This window comes from Geotrypetes seraphini, chromosome 11 (assembly GCF_902459505.1).
Source record: "Geotrypetes seraphini chromosome 11, aGeoSer1.1, whole genome shotgun sequence".
Lineage (NCBI taxonomy): Eukaryota > Metazoa > Chordata > Amphibia > Gymnophiona > Dermophiidae > Geotrypetes > Geotrypetes seraphini.
The window spans coordinates 24,391,020-24,410,997 of NC_047094.1; the positions used below are offsets into that span (position 1 = coordinate 24,391,020).

General features: G+C 45.5%; 1 protein-coding gene across 1 annotated transcript in view; it reads right to left on the reverse strand.

Moving 5' to 3' along the window:
• NPTX2 (neuronal pentraxin 2) overlaps positions 1 to 12,182 on the reverse strand; it is a 36,323-nt gene extending 24,141 nt beyond the window's left edge. Inside the window, exons 1-2 of the mRNA XM_033915180.1 lie at positions 11,291 to 12,182; positions 4,892 to 5,108 (exon numbers count right to left, since the gene is read on the reverse strand). Coding sequence (XP_033771071.1) covers positions 4,892 to 5,108; positions 11,291 to 11,764 — 691 coding nt within the window. The 5' untranslated portion in view covers positions 11,765 to 12,182. The remainder of the gene's footprint in view (positions 1 to 4,891; positions 5,109 to 11,290) is intronic.
• Between the last annotated feature and the right edge of the window lie 7,796 nt (positions 12,183 to 19,978).

The following is a 19,978-nucleotide window of genomic DNA, read 5'->3' on the forward strand; positions in this document are numbered from 1 at the left end:
TGCTGTTCAGACACACATTCTCTTTTTTTTCTCTATTTTGGCACTGGGCTGTTGTTTACTGTTCAATTGCTCCCTCAATGCCCCCCCCCCTGAACTAACCAGTCCTGTACAAGTTTCTTTTATTTGCTACTAGTTCTTGTCCTCAATCAGCAGCATGCCTCCGATACTTTTCCCCACCCTCCCCCATTCTCAGCAACCTCTCTCAGGTTCCACTGGCTCCCAGCTCCCTACAAAGCTCGGTTCATAGTCATAAGCGTGCGAGACAAACGCGCGCCGACATTTGAGAGCGGACAACTGAGCGCAAAACTTCAGCACGCTGCTCTAAAAGCTTCTTTTAAAGGGCTCCGATGGGGGATGTGGGAGGGGAACCCCCCCCCCAGTTTACTTAGTGTTGGTGCTGCCGTTGGGGGTGGTTTTGAGGGGTTTGTAACCCCCAAATTAAACAGAAAACTTAACTTTTTCCCCCCAAAATAAGTAAAAAGTTAAGTTTTCTGTATAATGGGAGGTTACCCCCCCCCCAACATGGCAGCGCAAACACTAAAAAGTAAAGTGGGGGGGTTCTAATAAGTAAAGGTTCCCCCCCCCCGGAGCCCTTTTAAAGAAGGTTTTAGAGCGGCGCGCTGAAGTCTTGCGCTCAGTTGTCCGCTCTCAAATGTCGGCGCGCATTTCTCGTGCGCTTTTGTCCCATCACCCAAAGCTCAGCCTCCACCTCACTCGCACAGCTCAGGAACTTTCTCCGGCGCACTCCTTCCTTTCTTGCGGCTAGCAATCCTACCCACAGTCTCTGTCGCCAGTGACGCTAGAAGCAGGCCGAGCTGGCTCACTAAAACAGGAGGGCGGATTAGACAATTATACAGCTCAAAATACTGAAAAAATGTCCAGCTAATTAGGGTTGCCAGATTTTACGATTGTAAAATCCGGACACCCTAGACCCTGTTTTGGTTGGGCAGGAGGCAATCCGCACATGCGCGGATGCCAAGCGATGGCGTCATGTAACTGAGAGGAGACCGGGTTTTTAAAAAGCCATCCGGACCCCTATTCCTGAGCACATCAGACAAAGCTCCACCAAAAACTTTGGGGATCAATATTCAAAAGGCTTTAACCTGCCTCCTCCCCTATGATCACCCATTTGCATTTCTACACTTAGGAGGGGATTCGATAAATGGCGTTAAAATCTCAACACCCAAAAACTGGAGCACTAAGGCCACCTAAAAAAAAACAAAAAACACCACCGATCACATGTCAATCACGCGACGGCTCCGTTTGCAGAATCGCAACTTGCATGAAAGGTAGGCACCGGGGATTTGAAGGCATACATTTCCGTGAATCGCGTCTACAGAGACACCTAATGGCATTTACGATATCGGCCATGCCTACTTTGACTGTAGGCACCTCCATAGCTGCGATTATGGCACCACCAGTGGCTTAGTAAGGGAGGTGCAGGGGGCCGGGTCCACCCCTCTCCTTTCCATGGGTGCCCCTTGCCTTCCCCCGCACCTTTTTTACTTCTCCGGCGCAAAGTTGCTGCCCGCGTTGGCATCGGCGCTCTCTCCGATATCACTTCCGGGACCTGCATCAAGGAAGTGGCGCCAAAGGGCGAGCCAACACCGACGTGGGCATGCTGTTCACACCGGAGAAGTTAAAAAGGTGCGGGGAAAGGGAAGGGGATGGGGGGAGGTGCACCACTGCCCTGGGCACCGCCCACCCTTACTACACCACTGGGCGCTGCTTCAGGAGGCGCAGGTAGGCGGCTACATTTTATTGTTTTAAATGGGCTGCTAAGTAGGTTTTAAGGCTGCGGGTCACTTAAGTTAGGTGACGGTACAACGCCTAGAACACGCCTAGCAAGATGCTAGGCATGTTCTATAAAGATGCGTAGGTGAATTCTGGCGCGTGCATCTGAAACGAGGGCATGCCCACGGGAGGGAGATGGGAGGGTCAGGGGAGTTCCAAGAATTCGCACAGGGGATTTGCAACAGGACCTAAAAGGTAAGTGCGGATCCTGCCGCTAGGATCTATTATCTAAATGGCGCCCAGCTCGGCGTGCCAATCACGGAGTAGTGCTTAGCGCTCACTTTTCTCAGGTTTCCAAGTTTCCAAGTTTATTAGTTTTTGATATCCCGACCATAAAACAAATATCTGGCCGGTTAACAATATAATTTAAAAGAGGGAGAAAAAGAGAAAAATGTATAAAATATTTAAGTGGGACATAAATGACAAAGACCAGACAGACTTGACTGTGAGGATAGTAAGGGAGGAGGGGAAAAAGTTACATTTAATAAGAAGAAAAGGGAAGAGTGGGTAGGGAAAAAACGTGAAGGTGAGGGCATGTTGTAGTAATAATTGCTTGCAAGAGGAGAGAAAATAGAAATAAAAGAGAAGAGGAAGAAGATAGATAGTAGAAAATCTAGGTTAGGTTAAAAGCGTCACGAAATAAGAAAGTCTTTAGACAAGATTTAAATTTAACAAGTTGTTGTTCGTCGCGGAGGTATTGTGGCATGGAGTTCCATAATGTAGGGGCAGTTACAGCAAAATTTGTTTATATATAGAACTTTGCCCACTGTGTGCAATTTCGTGACAACCGTTTTCCACACACCAAACATGCTTTATGTGTAAAAATTGCTTTATATAAAATTTACCCCCTAAGAACATTGTTAAATCTATCTGTGACTGGAACAACATGACAATCTCTGCTGCATCTAACCATGCTGAAGACCTCAGCCCTGTTACTTCTTTGTAACATGGTTCTGAAAAGAATGGTGTGGGTGGGACTACAAAATCAATCTCAAACGCATCTTTCATGTTAATTCCTGTTCTAAGACGGCCAATTTTGGGTGGACCTGACGAGGAAGAGAGGCTGCACAGGCTGGAGAGTTTGGCTTCTAGGTGGATGGGCTGAAGTCCAAACTGGGCAGGCTAGGCCCATCTAGGCCCACCCGTCTGTTCTACAAACATTCCATTTTTGACACTGTATCTTATTTTTATGTAGCTTTCATTCACTCTAGGGTAGAGAATGACACGGGGACAAATTTGTCCCCGTCCCCACAGGAACTCATTGTCCCCATCCCGTCCCTGTGATTTTTGTCACTGTCCCTTTCCCATTCCTGTAAGCTCAGCCGTAACACATGCCTTGGACACTTATGATTTCAAAGTGTTTGATGCTTGGGCAGATGAGGACGGAGCTTGGACATTGGTGGAATGAGGCATTATGACATCACAATCTGAGCTCTAGAATGTTGCTACTTATGATTTCAAAGTGTTTGATGCTTGGGCAGATGAGGACGGAGCTTGGACATTGGTGGAATGAGGCATTATGACATCACAATCTGAGCTCTAGAATGTTGCTACTTATGATTTTAAAGTGTTTGAGGCTTGTGCAGATGAGGACAGAGCTTAGGCATCGGTGGAATGAGGCATTGTGACATCACAATCTGAGCTCTAGAATGTTGCTACTTATGATCTTAAAGGGTTTGAGGCTTGTGCAGATGAGGACAGAGCTTGCAGGAAAAGAACTCATCAGGATGGGATGAGAAAATGAGTTCCCGTGGGGACAGGGAAAAATTTGTCCCCGTGTCATTCTCTACTCTAGGGCAGCAGTATCTGGTTAGAATTGTTAGGCATGGCTGTGATTTCATAAGCGAGCACAGCACAACTGCTTTGATTATCTACCAATAAAAAAAAACAATATTACGACGTGTGAACAGAGGACGCTTTGACTTTGCTGGACTGTGCCGAGAGGAGCAATTGAATATTTTACATTGTCTGAGCTATCAATTGGTGTAATATGATTTAATTTCGTGTTTTGGGTTTTTTTTTTTTAGCTGGAGGGTATTTTTTTTTATTTGATTGCTGGTGGTGGGAGATTGCTGTGCCAAAAGTCGAGGATGGGGGGGGAGGGGACAAAAGAGCAAGGTTTATATTACTCATCCCAAGCTGTTATCCCAGATGTGATGTTGGTATATTACACAGTAGTAACAAGGACATACAGGGAATCACATAGGAAATTGTTTATAGTAGTGAAAGAAATTCAGTGCTTTTGATAGTAATTAATAGCACAAAAATATATTCATTTAAGAACATTAGAAACCTAAAAGAACAAAACCCCCAAGAAATGGGACTAACTCATTTCTATTCATTTATTTACTCTCTCTTTTACTAAGGTGTGCTAGCCGATTTAGTACACGCTAAATGCTAACGCGTCCACAGAATATAATGGGTGCATTAGCATTTAGCGTGCGCTAAATTGATTAGCACGCCTTAGTTTTATAGCCCGTCCTCCCTATGAGCCCAGAACATGTTTCCCCCCTTTCAGACAACACTCTGGAATTCAGATAGCTCAGATATTTGGCCTACAAGAGAAATAATATAAAGCCTTGCTTTCTGAAGGGTTTACACATAGGGTAGAAAAAAAAAAAAATATCCGTTAAACGATGGAAGTCTACACATGAAAATATTTTTTTTAAACCAAAAAAATAAATAGAGGCAATATACGAGACTTTTTCTAAAACTGAAAATACCGGGTTAGCCCTGTGTCTTGCTGATATACCATGGGGGAGGGGGGAACGGGGCATATGAGGACATGCAATATTGGTAGTATTCAGTCCCCTTGGGGGGAGTCTCAGCCATTGCACAACATTGCCACCTAGTGGTTGGATGTAAAGTCCACATTAGCCGAGTTCCAAAGGGGGTTGAGGATTCTTACTGTGAAATATAAACTAACTTAAGAGAATGATATACATCACATAGAAAAAAGAATCCCAGGTAGCTGCAGATAACTGGTGGTGCCAAAATCCAAAAGAAGCCAGATTCAACTGAAATGGAAGCCCAACAGTGTAAGGGAATGCACCCAGCTAAAAAGTATCTAGTTAATCATCATTTCCCCATGCGTTACCTTTCTCTAGTTCAGAAACTCTTTCCAGAAGAGCGTTTAATGCAGTCTCTGTCCTGTGTCGATGAGCTGCCGTCTCATTATGAAGGGATGATTTCTCACTTTCGAGTTCAGCAACTTTCGTTAGAAGCTGACGCTCTAACTCCACCAGCCTCTTCTGAAGCATATCTCGAAGATCCTGAGGCAGTGCCGCATAGGACGCATTGTTTCGAAGCTGATGCTGGAAGAGAAATAAAAGCAACCATCTCATTCTTGTGTCATAGTCATAGATTCCAAATGCAGAAAATGTCACATGAAATAATATTGGGGGGAAAAAAAAGGAGAAAAATTCCCCAATGAAACAATAATTAAAAAAGGCAACATAGGACACTTTCACCTAGGGCTTCTTTTACTAAGCTGAAAAAAGCATTTTTAGAACGCGCAGAATTGCCGTGGGCGCTAAACCCATGCTACGCGGCTAGAACTAACGCCAGCTCATTAGCATCTAGCGCGCAGCAATTTAGCGTGCCCTAAAACCGCTATCGCAGCTTACTAAAAGGAGCCCTAGGTGAAAACGTCAAATTTTTTTCCCCCCTTGAATTCAGAAAGCTTGAGACTTAAGGTTTATCACTCTGCACTGGGTTTGTGGTACACATTGGTGAAGGGTCTTTCACTCTACTGATGTCATCACTTCATATTAATGGTTGTAACGTCATTAGTGAACAAGGAGAGAAAATGTCAACATGGTTTTTTAGGTGAACTAATGTCCAGTTGCGACCTACGAGACCAGATTTCCAACCACACTGAACTTCTGAATTTAGGTTGTCAAGCTCACGTTCAACAGTTTCGCAAAAAAAATTTCAAGGTGAAGCTAAGTATCCTTTCGTAGCAAAACTCATGCATACAGTAAAAGTGTAGAAATGGAGGTATAGAATAAAATAATAATAATAACAGTTTATATACTGCAATACCATTAAGTTCTATGCGGTTTACAAAAGATTATTGGGGTACAAGTTGAGTTGACGTACAAGTTGAATTAACTCAAGGGATGTGGGGAACAATTGGGAGAAAGGGCAAGAGAGGGGAAAGAGGGAAGTGGGTCAGCTGTCTAGGTCTTTCGGGAATAGGTGGGTTTTGAGGCGTTTCCTGAATATCTCATAAGTGGTGGGCAATAGGAGTTGTTCTAGGTCTTTACCCCATAGAGCAGCCTGATGTGAGAGAAGATGCTCATGGTGTTTTTTTTAGTTTGCATCCTCTAACCGGGGGAGAAACGAAGTGCGAGTGGGAGCTTCTCTTGTGTTTGTTGGCTGAGAAGGAGAAGAGGTCAGTGATGTATTTAGGGGTTAGACCGTAGAAAACTTTAAAACAGAGGCAGGCGAACTTAAACTTTACACGAGCTTCCATCGGCAACCAGTGTAGCTGTTTGAAGTATGGCGTCACGTGATCGAACTTCTTGAGGCCGAAGATTAGTCTGACCGCAGTGTTTTGCACTAGTTGCAATCGTCGCAATGTCAGGAATGAAAATACTGGATAGAGCTGTGCGGTAAAGGACCATCTTAACATATTGAGGTTCGTTTTCGAAGTCATCTATCCAGGAAGGACGATGTGGTTGCAACTACAAGTTGTCGTCCTCTACCCAGCATTTTGTAGGGGGGAGGGAGGACAGAGGAAAGCAGGACATTTTGACCCCACTCATTTGACTCTGGCCCCCATCAATTTCCTTCCAGACAATCTGACCCTTCATTTAAAAGAAGGTTTTATATTTAATTACATTGATTTAAAACAGGGCCCATTAGGAAGTTATTTGCAATGCCATGAAGATATTTCAAATTCATGCAATCCCTGATTAATCAGAGAAATGAATTCTCGGGTCAGCCTGGAGATATTTCTTTTTCTAGGTGGTTCAAGGCCAACTAAATATGTTTAATACTCTGGATTCCTTTTGAAAACCCACCGCTGCATAGTGAGGGTATATTGCGGGGGGAGGGGGTATCCTAAGGGTAGCAACAAGAACAGTATTCCAAGTTGAAAGGAGTATAAACACGTGTTGATAACCATTAAAAAAATGTTTGAAAGCACAGAACTAATTCATCAGCAGTGACCTGCTCTCCCAAAGCTAAAGTCCAATCCGTTGCCATGTCATCAAGAAATCTACTAGACCTTCTTTCCTTCCCCACTTTGGCCAATATGTCTTTGATGGCTGGATGGGAGAGGCAGCACCGCCGGGGGGTTGCGAGCTGGAAATCTAGGACCTATTTGGATTATTGGAGTTCCTTTTAATGATGGTTAGAGATCAGGGGTGTACGGGGGGGGGGGAGGGGTTGGGGGGAGGGTTTCACTCAAAAATTGGATCTGCATGGGAGATGATAGGTTGGGGATTTGTTTATTTTGTCTGTTCTTTACATGAACCCTTGAATTTTGTACTTCATGTTTTTCTCGTTTGGTCACACTTTGTATCTTCTCGTATGCATTGATCCTTCAATAAAAATATTTTCAAAAAAAAAAAAAAAAATGTTTGTATTGAAAAACAAACAAACAGTGCTGCTACATAGTGATAGTCTACTAAGATTATATACTTATATTGAAAACCATGCAACCAAAGAACACCGTTGCATTATGTAATGTAATGTAATGTAATTTATTTCTTATATACCGCTAAACTCCGTTAGGATTCTAAGCGGTTTACAGAAAAATAGACAATAGGGTGCATTAAAATTATAAGTAAAATAGGTACTTAGAAATTCCCTTACTGTCCCGAAGGCTCACAATCTAACTAAAGTACCTGGAAAAATGACAATTAGTAGAGTAATGAAGAAATAAAATAGAGAATAGATGAGAAAAATAAGAAAATAAACATTCTAATAAGACTACAATGATCTAAAGGACTTTGAAAGGTTGAAAAAAGAGGGGAGATAAGAATAGAAGCAGAGGGAGAACCATTGAAGCAATAGAATTCTGGGGAAATTTAAATGAAATTTGAATGATAAAATAAAACAAAATAAGTGGTGAGATTAAAAAATATATCATAAACTAAAAAGAATTATCAAGGTCTACTCGCGAGTATTCATATGAACATAAGAAGTTGCCTCCGCTGCAGCAGACCAGAGGTCCATCCTGCCCAGCGGTCCGCTCCCGCGGCGGCCCATCAGGCCCACTGCCTGAACAGTGGTCTCTGACTAATTTTGTAATTTACCTCTAATCCTGTCCCTATAACCTTACCTCTACTCAATCCCCTCAATCCCTTTGTCCTCCAGGTACCTGTCCAGACCTTCTTTGAAGCCCTGTAGCGTACTTCTGCCTATCACATCCTCCGGCAGCGCGTTCCATGTATCCACCACCCTCTGGGTGAAAAAGAACTTCCTGGCGTTTGTTCTAAACCTTTCCCCTTTCAATTTCTCCGAGTGCCCCCTTGTACCTGTGGTTCCCCTTAGTTTGAAAATCTGCAACAGTATGTCTACTGAAAGGAAAGTAAGAGAGTTAAGAGAGCAAAGAAAAAAAAGGGAAGGAAGAGAGGAGTGAGGGGGAAGAGGGGGAAAACCTGGTTGCATTGAAACGGTGGAATCCTACAGGTCGAAATAGTAGAGTGAAAAAGTACTGTAGGTGGGTGGGATTTGATATACTGCCTTTCTGCTGTTATATACATGTATTTATTATATGCCTGAAGCAAAGGAGACTTAAGTGACTTACTCAGATTCACAAGGGGCCGCAGTGGGAATCGAACCCGGTTCTTCTGGTTCTCAGGCCACTGCATTAGCAATTTTCTACTACTCTCAGACAGAGGGTATTTAGGTAAGAGAACAAACCACACACACACACACACACACACGTTTACATTTTGCCAGGGAGAGAGGAAGATGTCAGGAAGAATGAAGCTCCTATTACCTCAAGCAACAGGTTTATTCCCCCTCCCCCCCCAATCCATCTCCAACCTGGTGCAAATATGGGGAACAGATCCGCCTGCACAAACATTATCTCCTGTTGCAAAGCCCTTTGGAAACGTTGCATTCTCCAGGAAGTACACCTTTCCATTCTTGTCTGATGCGTCTCATTTGCCTAACTAGAATAATGTACACGGGAAAATAACTGAACTTACTATAAACTCTATAAATAATTTGTAGTTAGCTTTTCCTTATGTATTTCTATCTCCAGCTTCTAGAATCTTGCTACTCTTTGGGGGATTCTGTATGGAATGTTGTTACTATTTGGGGTTCCGGAATCTTGCTTACTCTGACATAATGGAATGTTGCTACTCTCTGGGATTCTAGAATCTTGCTACTCTTTGGGGGATTCTGTATGGAATGTTGTTACTATTTGGGATTCTAGAATCTTGCTACTCTTTGGGGGATTCTGTATGGAATGTTGTTACTATTCGGGGTTCCGGAATCTTGCTTACTCTGAGATAATGGAATCTTGCTACTCTCTGGGATTCTAGATCTTGCTACTCTGGGGGATTCTGTATGGAATGTTGTTACTATTCGGGGTTCCAGAATCTTGCTTACTCTGAGATAATGGAATCTTGCTACTCTCTGGGATTCTAGAATCTTGCTACTCTGGGGGATTCTGTATGGAATGTTGTTACTATTCGGGGTTCCAGAATCTTGCTTACTCTGAGATAATGGAATCTTGCTACTCTCTGGGATTCTAGAATCTTGCTACTCTTGGGGGGATTCTGTATGGAATGTTGCTACTATTCAGGATTCCGGAATCTTGCTTACTCTGAGATAATGGAATGTTGCTACTCCCTGGGATTCTAGAATCTTGCTACTCTTTGGGGATTCTGTATGGAATGTTGCTACTATTCAGGGTTCCGGAATCTTGCTTACTCTGAGATAATGGAATGTTGCTACTCCTTGGGTTTTGGCCAGGTACTAGTGACCTGGATTGGCCACTGTGAGAACGGGCTACTGGACTTGATGGACCATTGGTCTGACCCAGTAAGGCTATTCTTATGTTTTAATGTTCTCCTGATTCATTCCATACGAAATCTGGTTCTTCTAGTCTGCGCTGTTTCTCACTAATAGCTATTTTCAAAGGATCAACTGCCAAAATACAATAAGGTCAGAATAATATTACAATTAACTTTGTAGGAAGCATTTTATTAGAAAAAAATCTTAAATACAATACCAATGGGTTATATTTGAGACTCGAATACTTCTTTTAGGGTAATACTCATCTCCCCAACCCCCAAGTATATCTATGTCCAGTAACAACTGGGCCAAAGAAAGTGGCTCCCAGGAGTGCACCGAGAGTCCCAGAGTTTCATCACGGTTTTAGGCTTCTCAATTCCAACCCATCACCATTTCAATCAGCCACAGAAATGTTAAGGATGTAAACTTATTAGCGTGAACTTGGTTTCTCAGTGCACCTTAAAACATTTAGGGGTGTAGTTATCAACAAGGGTAGCCCTTAAGACCTATTCTGTTACCACTAATTTGTGCTGTTTTAACACGGGTCCCATTGTATGCATCGAGTCCTATGTAGTCACTATTATCCAGGGTTAACAGTATAATAACATATCTATAGCATAGCCGGCTGTCGATAACTTCCCCCTTAATACACAGAAAATCGAACACATGTAAAATCAATTTGCACCCACTAAAACAAAAGTTTTAGCATGCTTAACCATTTTTTAATTAGGCAGTATGTGAAACAAACTGGGGGGGGGGGGGAGAAGAGAAAAAAAATTGGAAAAAGGACCATGAATCCAGAAAGGACCTGAATGTTTTTGCCAAGTCAGATTGGGCAGATTTGCATTGCATGCTCTTTCATTGTTTTATGTTCCAAACATTTTCTTGAAAGAATAAAACAAAAATACATATATATTATATAGAAAGATATTCGTTACCACCATGTTTAATTTATAAATATGAGAAAGTGAATGCTGATTTGTCGGGAAACATAAAATTTTTAAATTAATATGGGGCCCATTGATGTCATTTGTAGATTTATTATAGTTTTGAATTTGTTGTTATATCAATTGCATATCCAGAGGGGGGGAGGGGATTTTTTTTTAATTTCATTTTTTTGATTGGGTGGGAGGGATTGGATTGAGTCTTGAATAATTAAATATTTATATAGGTGCTTACTATTTCCTTATAAAGATGAAATTTCACATTTGCAATTTTGGAAGGGTATAAATATACTTTATCAATAACTATATCTATAATAATTTTTAATTGGGAAATATGTTGATCTTATTATATATTCTAAGGATTTTAAGTGATGTATAAAGTGTAAAATGTATCTTTTTTATTGTATTCACTTAATGAAAGTATTAAAAATGAATAAAGATTTTTTTTTTAAAGAAAGATATTCGTTACAAATGATGTTACAAATATTACATTTCCAATCTGTATATCCTCCAAACATTTTATATAATAAACCTATCATCTCCTTTCCTTTCATTGTTTGATCCAAACATACCTCTAGATTTTCGAGCCTGTCCTTCAGAGTTTGCATGGTCCGACTCAACTGATCAATGACCTGACCGGGATCCCGGGGCAAGTCTCCCATGGTGTCTTTGCCGGTCGATTGACTATAATCTTTCCTCCAGGAGCCCGGGCTCGGCTTGCCATCCGGCCCGGAGCTCTCCGCCACACTTTCGCACCTCGAGAGCTTGTTGGTCAGCTCCCGGATCGCTTCCTTCTGGTTGCCTATGGTCTCTTTCTGCTGCAAGATGGTCTCCCGGAGCTGCAGGACGGTGGTTCGAAGCTCTTCTTCCGGGGACCCAAAGTTCTGCATGGGGATGGGAGGCAGCGGGCAGCTGGGGTTGGCGTCCAGGGGAATGGACGTGCAGACGAAGCGGCTCACCGGGCCCCCCTGGTCGCCCTGGTTGCCCGACACCCTGCTCCCCCCGAAGGTGAGCAGGCAAAGAATGCCGGCTACTAGGGCGAGCATGACGGCTGCTGCGACGGTAGATGCTCGGCTCAGGGCGACGATCAAGCTCGGGTTACTTCAAAGCAGAAAAGCCAAGCTCAGCATTACCTCAAGGGGCAAAGATGATGGGGGGGGGGGGGCAAAAAAAAAAGTTTCCTACCAGTCTGGATCCTCCTTGTGCTTTTTTTTCACAAGCCGAAATAATGGTGCAAAGAAAAAAAAAATCAAAATTGAGTTAAATTTGTAGAAAAATATATATATATATATATATAAAAAAAGCCCAAATACACAACAGCAAAAAAAAAAGGCCAAGACTTTCCAACAGAAGCCCCTGGAAAAAGCACTTTCAGGGAGGAAACCGCTTGCTTTCTCCCTCTCGGCTGCTAAACCGCGCAAGTGGAGCCGTCCGGACGCTCCCGATCCGCCCTAAGACAGCGCGCCACTCCCGGCACTCGCACCTCTTAAAGGGGCCGGGCTGACGAGCGGCAGCCTTCCCTCTGACGTCACCTCCCCCGCCCCCACCTCCATGAATGAAGATGCCGAGCTCTCCGGTGGGGCGGTCGGGGAGGGGCTGCTTTCCGTCGTCTGTGCCTGTGTAGGGAGGATGAGCTTGGCTGCCTTGGATCTGATGTGGGCAACGAGAAATCTGTTTGTATGACCTACCTGAGAGTTTGACGGCGACAAGACCATGTGCCAGTCGACCTCCTGAACTTCGGGAACCGTATGAGAGCTCAGAATGGGTTACAGGTTAAACATACATAAAATACAGTTAAGAGGTTACAATGTGACATAATTACAGTACAAGTTTACAATACAAGGTTGTGTCCTAATTTGATACAGGGAAATACTTTTAAAACCAATAGGAGGAAAAAAAAATTTCACTCAGAGAATAGTTATGCCCTGGAACACTTTGCAAGATGTTGTGGTAAGAGCGGATAGCTGGTTTTAAGAAAGGTTTGGACAAGTTCCTGGAGGAAAAGTCCATAGGCTGTTATTGAGAAAGACATGGGAGAAGCCACTGCTTGCCCTGGATCGGCAACATGGAATGTTGCTACTCTTTGGGTTTTGGCCAGATACTAGAGACCTGGATTGACCACCGTGAGAACGGGCTACTGGGCTTAATGGACCATTGCTCTGACCCAGCATGGCTATTCTTATGTTCTTACGTGAGCAAAGTATAGGGTAATCAAGCCATTGTAACATCACTGATGAGGCTGGCTCTGAGGGGGAAGGGGTAAAACACGGACCTCACGGACCTTAAGGATCTAAAACCGCATGTCCTTAAAAATCCGAGGTCCGTGCATTGACAAGTCCGCCTTCGCTTTCCCTGCAGCTCAGTTCAGGCCCCTGGCTCCCTCGTGGACCTCACGGATCTGAACTGCATAGCACATCCTTAAAAATCCGAGGTCCGCGCCACTTTTGAGGTCCACGCCACTTTTAGTCTCTGGCTCTGACAGAGCTCTATGATAATTTAACTCTGACGGATCCTAGCATAGGGAGGGAAAAGCATTAGGATCCGTCAGAGTTAAATTGTCATAGAGCTCTGTCAGAGCCAGAGACTAAAAGTGGCAAGGACTTCGGATTTCTAAGGACGTACGGTTTTAAATCCATAAGGTCCATGAGGTCCACGTTTTACCCCTTCCCGCTCTGAGGTACTGTGAAATGAGGCATTATGACATCACAATCTCAGCTCTGGAATATTGCTCTCCCCAGGTCTACAGTATCTTAATAACAGGTTATGGACTTTTCCTCCAGGAGTTTGCCCAAACCTTTTAAAACTCAACTACATTAACTGCTTTCAAACTGTGTTTTGATCCAGGTAAACATATTTATCTACTTAGAAGCTTCTGAGTATTCCCCCCAAAGTACCTCATTAAATTGTGTTTTAATTAAAGCAGAATAGACTCTGAGAATTAAAATGAATTTACCATGTCATGACTTGCATAACTAGTATAATGAAATTCTGAGCAAATTATTTTCTTCTGCAATAGTGGACTTAGCTGTTCTGATGAAAAGAAAAAAAATTAGGAATTTGTCTGGATACCTTCTGAATTTTTAGGTAGATTTATCAAAATTCATTTTCATGAAATACTGATATTCACTCGTACCAGCTCCGTTGATGCTGTGGAGTGGATGCAATCACCCTCTGGATTGAGCAAACCCCTTCACTGCATCCCAGGAAGGGTCATTTGTTTTAAGGTTAGCACACTTGAGCATTTTGGCTCTATGCTGACATCAGCAGACCCTCTCAATATCCCTACTGTCTCTTTATAACAAGGAGGGCAATTTTCGAAACTACTCACCTAGGTAACATGGTTTGACCACAAATTGTTCCCCAATTAAAAGTATGTACACTCACTGGGCTATTTTTAGTTGCATTGAAGGAAGGCATTTTTGGAGTTGGGTTTGGGGCAGGATTGAAAAACTTGCAGATCGATTGTATCAGTGGCGTATCAAGGCTAGGGAGCTCGGGAGTGCTGGAGCAGTTGCGGGTTTCCAGTCCGTCTGTGCGCAGCCGTTGTCTCCGGACCACCACTCCTGATGTCATCACCTGGGTTCTCTCACATGAAATAGGTGTGCACGGAGTACCGGCATTGGCCTCTGGGAGTGCTGCTGCTGGGGGTGCTCTGATGGCCTGAGGCTTCAGCAGACTGAGGATGTCTTCAGCTGGTGGGGCTTGGGGATCGCTGGCATTTACTCCAATAGTGTGTGCCACTTCTGGGTTGGCCTGAGCTAGGGTTACTATATGGCTCCAGAAAAAGGAGGATGGATTGAGACATCCGGGTTTTACTTCCATTGCTTTCAATGGAAGTAAAATCTGGATGTTTCAATCCGTCCTCCTTTTTCTGGAGCCATATGGTAACTCTAGCCTGAGCTGAAAGGGGACAGGCCCAGGCCTACCTGTGTCTGTACCTCTGGTCAATATATAACTCCTTTGTAAACTCCATCCTCATCTGCACAAGCCTCAAATCCTTTAAAATCCTATGTAGCAACATTCTAGAGCTCAGACTGTGATGTCATAATGCCTCATTCCACCAACACCTAAGCTCCATCCTCATCTGCACAAGCCTCAAACCCTTTAAAATCCTAAGTAGCAACATTCTAGAGCTCAGATTGTGATGTCATAATGCCTCTTTCCACCAATGCATAAGTTCCATCCTCATCTGCACAAGCCTCAAACACTTTAAAAATCATAAGTGTTTGAGGCTTGTGCAGTTAAAGCAGAGCATACAGAAATGGGACAGGGACAAAACTCGTAGGGACGGGGTGGAGAAATTGAGTTCCTGTGGGGATGGGGACAAATTTGTCCCCATGTCATTCTCTAGATTAAGGCTTAGCCAGTGAACCTATTTTGCTTATGTCTCAGGGCAATTTCTCCACATGGGTTACTTTTGTGCATTCTTTGACAGGAAATAACCTCACTCCTAAGCCAGTGTGAAGCCTCCCTTGAGTTTTGAGTTTGTGTCCAGTTTGAAGTGAGTGTAAAAAGCAGAGATTTTACCCCTCCCCCCTTTGCTGGCTATTGAATTAAAGAAGGAGCAAGAGGCTGACCCCTCAACGCCAACGCGAGAAGAAAAGAGAACCCGCCCTCCCCCAAGAACTGGACTACTGGGTAGGGTTACCAGATTTCCTCTTTAAAAAAGGACACCTGGCCCTGCCCCATTCCACCCCCAGCCCCACACGGACCTTGTGTCTCCGAGCTCGGGGGTCATGTTTGGATGACCTCCACGCATGCACGGATGGCGGCATAATGATGTCACATGCATGCCCCGTGCTTGGGGCCTTCCAAAACCCGGACAAACTGCTGGGTTTTGGAAATCCCTCCAGGCACCCGGTTTTTCCTATCCATCTGTTAACCCTACTACCAGAGGAGGTATTGCTCACAAAATAATTCTATCTCCAGCTTCTAGAATCTTGCTACTCTTTGGGGGATTCTGTATGGAATGTTGTTACTATTCGGGGTTCCGGAATCTTGCTTACTCTGAGATAATGGAATGTTGCTACTCTCTGGGATTCCGGAATCTTGCTACTCTTTGGGGATTCTGTATGGAATGTTGTTACTATTTGGGGTTCCGGAATCTTGCTTACTCTGAGATAATGGAATCTTGCTACTCTCTGGGATTCCGGAATCTTGCTACTCTTTGGACATTCTGTATGGAATGTTGTTACTATTCAGGGTTCCAAAATCTTGCTTACTCTGAGATAATGGAATCTTGCTACTCTCTGGGATTCTAGAGATCTGGAGAGATCTGTGTGGAGAAGGACCCTCAAGAAGAGAGGCTGTCAAGGAAATTGCACATCATATGTCATATTGTATTAATAATTGGGAGGAGAGTGGGAGAAAATGATTGTTTTATGTATTATTTGTTTTGTTAATAGTGCAGTAGTGGCTAGCGTGGCCGGCGGTTTAGCGCGCGCTATTACACATGTTAAACCGCTAACGCACCTTCGTAAAAGGAGCCTTTAGTGTCCTAATCTTAGGCATACCATATTTACGCCAGGGGTTTCTTGGCTTAAATGTCAGCACCTAAGACCCGAACAGTAGCCTATAAGTAAAACACACTCACGATCCACTCCCAACCATGCCTACTTTCTGAAAGTGATAGCCACCTACTAGGGGCTAGATTCACTAAGCAAACCGATCGTGTACTGATCGGTTTGCGACCCGATTTCTTTCTGACCCGATTCACTAACCTGTGTCCCGATCATCCTCCGATACGCGCATGCAAATGAGGGGGAACGGCATTCAAACGATGGCAGGCAGCGATTCACAAACAAAAGCCCTGCATCACCGACTGGGCTGGCCGATCCCAAAAAAAGTGACCGCTGAGGACCAGTCGCTCAGGTCCTTTCCGACTGTCCTGTCTTTTGCCGCCCTGCTTTCTGCCCCAAACTCCTGCTTTCAACCCGACTCCCCTGCAGCCCTGATCTCCTGCCTGCCCCGAACTCTTGCCTGCCCTGAACTCCTGCAGCCCCGACTCTCCTGCTGCCCTGAACTCCTGCAGCCCTGACTCTCCTGCTGCCCCGACTCTCCTGCTGCTCTGAACTCCTGCAGCCCTGACTCTCCTGCAGCCCTGACTCTCCTGCTGCCCTGAACTCCTGCAGCCCTGACTCTCCTGCAGCCCTGACTCTCCTGCAGCCCTGACTCTCCTGCTGCCCTGAACTCCTGCAGCCCTGACTCTCCTGCAGCCCTGACTCTCCTGCTGCCCTTACTCCTGCAGCCCTGACTCTCCTGCAGCCCTGACTCTCCTGCAGCCCTGAACTCCTGCAGCCCCGACTCTTCTGCTGCCTTGAACTCCTGCAGCCCTGACTCTCCTGCTGCCCTGAACTCCTGCATCCCCGACTCTCCAGCTGCCCTGAACTCCTGCAGCCCCGACTCTCCTGCTGCCCTGAACTCCTGCAGCCTTGACTCTCCTGCTGCCCTGAACTCCTGCAGCCTTGACTTTCCTGCTGCCCTGAACTCCTGCAGCCCTGACTCTCCAGCTGCCCTGAACTCCTGCAGCCCCGACTCTCCTGCTGCCCTGAACTCCTGCAGCCTTGACTTTCCTGCTGCCCTGAACTCCTGCAGCCCTGACTCTCCTGCTGCCCTGACTCTCCCACCCTTCCCCGCAGTACATGCCTGTGGTTAATCCACAGGCTTAAAGTGGGTTAAAAGCAAAGGCTCGCAAAAAACTTTAAAAAAGCTTAAAAAAAAAAAATTCTCTGCCGGGCTCGGAGGGCCAGCACATGCGCAGACCATCTACAAATGGTCTGCGCATGCGTTGGGATCGCTATAGAGCAATCCGGGCAGGCGATTGAGGGGCGTGATTCCGATCGCTCTGATTTGCATGAGGGCGATTCGTGAATCGGCCCCCTGGATACGGAGCGGATCCGATCCGTGCCCTTAGTGAATCTATCCCAAGGTTAGGCGCCTACCATCCAATTTAGTGCAATTAACATCAATTGCAAGTTGTTAATTGCCAATTATCAGCACCAATTAAGTTTGTTAAATAATTAAGGTAGGCTAAGCTTGGCAATCATTTATAGAATCTGAGCCTTAGTGTTTTAGTCAAAGCCAGCTCAATAGAGGGCAGAATGGCGGACTTGGCACTTGGGCTGATATATACAGCACTCAACCGCTTAAGATAACCACATGAACTGGGCTACATAAAAAAGCTATCCTGTCTTTATGTGGTTCACCTTATGTGGTTAAGTGCTGACCTTGCACTTAAATGCATAACTGTTAGCTAGCCACATATGCCTGGATAATCAATATTGGCATCTGAACATGGCCCAGTATTGAATATCCATGAATAAAGCCGGCAGCAGCCCTCAAAAAAACTACTGATTTTGCTGTCAGCTGACACTTTGTTCTCCTTTTACGAAGGTGCGCTAGGGTTTTTAGCACGCGCTACACACTCCACTACACTGAAAATACTAATGCCAGCTCTATGAAGGTGTTGGCGTGTAGCACGCGTGTTAATGTAGCACGCTCAAAAACCACTAGCGCACCTTCGTAAAAGGAGCCCTTTAAGTCAGAAGGGGATAGTTTTGCCCTGTACCCAGCGGTGTAGCATGGGAAGGAGGTGTCTGGCATCACCGGGCCATGCGCCCCCCCCCCCACCCTTCCAGAATATTTCTTCCCCATTGCACACACCCCTGCGTACTTCTTCCCCATCACGCACCCCTCCAACGTACCTCTTCAAAATCTTCAGCAAGCAAGTGTCTCCTAGGTGCTGCTTGCACCAGCCTCAGCTGCTCCTCTCATGTGCACGCATCAAGTGAAGCCGGAGTAAATAAAAGTTCCACGAAGGTCCCGGGATATGAATCCATCCATGGACCTAGAGAATGACACGGTGGCAGTTACCCACGGCTAGCCACCGAAACGGTGGGGGAGGAAAAAGTGCTCACTGCGGGCACGGGGAGAAGGCCATCCACCGCCCGATGGAGTGGTGAATGGCCTTGTCCCCGCAGTTAAGGGAGGGAAGGCACGTGGCCACCGATCGTGCGTGGCCCCCTCCCTACCTCCGGCCAAATCTATCTCCCTCCCTCCCTCTTACCTTTGCGGCGCTGTAGAAAAGAAACTGAAGCCGGCGAAGCCTGCCTGTGCCACCCTGCAGTCGCATGTGTGTGGGCGGAAGCTTCTCCTCTGACGCAACTTCCGGTAGATTTGGCCGGAGGGAGGGAGGGAAGGGGCCGCGCGCATGATCGGTGACCTCACGCCTTCCCTCCCTTAAGTTTCTTTACGCCACGAAGGTAAGGGGGAAGGAGGGAGATTCTCGGGCCGCTGAAGGGTGGTGAGCTAGTGAGAGGGAAGAGTGGATGCTGCGGGGCGGTGAAGGGGACGGTGGTCCGGTGACAGGGACAGATTTTTTTCCCGTGTCATTCTCTACATGGACCATCCAGACTGCACCTCCTCCCTTACAATAGGCAGCGGTATAGAAAGGGGGAGCAGACGGGGCGCTAGCACCTCTCCACTCCCCCATACAACACTCGCACTCTTCCTTCCCCGCCGCCTCCTCCCCCCTCCCTGGTACCTCTTTAAAATCATTCCCAGCGCGAACAACTACTCCAGCCTGTTGCTCGCCATCGGCCTGGGCTCCCTCTGAGATCGCTGCGGGGCCAGGAAGTGATGTCAGAGGGAAAGCGCGAGCAGCATGCCAGAGAAGCTGATCACACTGGTGAAGATTTACAGAGGTGCCGGGGGTGGGGTGGGGGGAGGAAGGCGTGAGTGTGGGGCGGAAGGATTGGGGACCGGGGAGAAGGGTGCAGGGGACGCCCCCCCCCCCCCGCACCGGATGCCTCCTACTCCTGCTACGCCACTGACAGTCGGTCATTGATTCATCCGTGATATTTTCTGTGCTTTCAGTAGCCTCTGAACATGTACATCAAAGAGCCATAAAGTGTAACGTTGCAGTAGCTTGGATTTGATTTAAGTTGTCGAACATGGCTCCAATGAATACGCTTGCATTAATAAAACCTAATTAGTTTGAGAAATGCAAGTGCAGCCGAATGTCTGCTTTAATGCCATAATGTTTTACAGTTAAAAGCTAATTTAACATGATATAATTTCTGGCAGACTCAGATTAACAACTTAATTATACCTGTCTTCTAGTTTACAGAAAGACATCTTTAACAGTAAAATATCACGGCTGGATCAGAGCTATGGATCTTCCAGCTTTGACTCACACCTAAATAAAAGATTGATTCCCGTGACAAATAAATCCTGGTTTACCCAAGCAGGTGTTTGGAAGG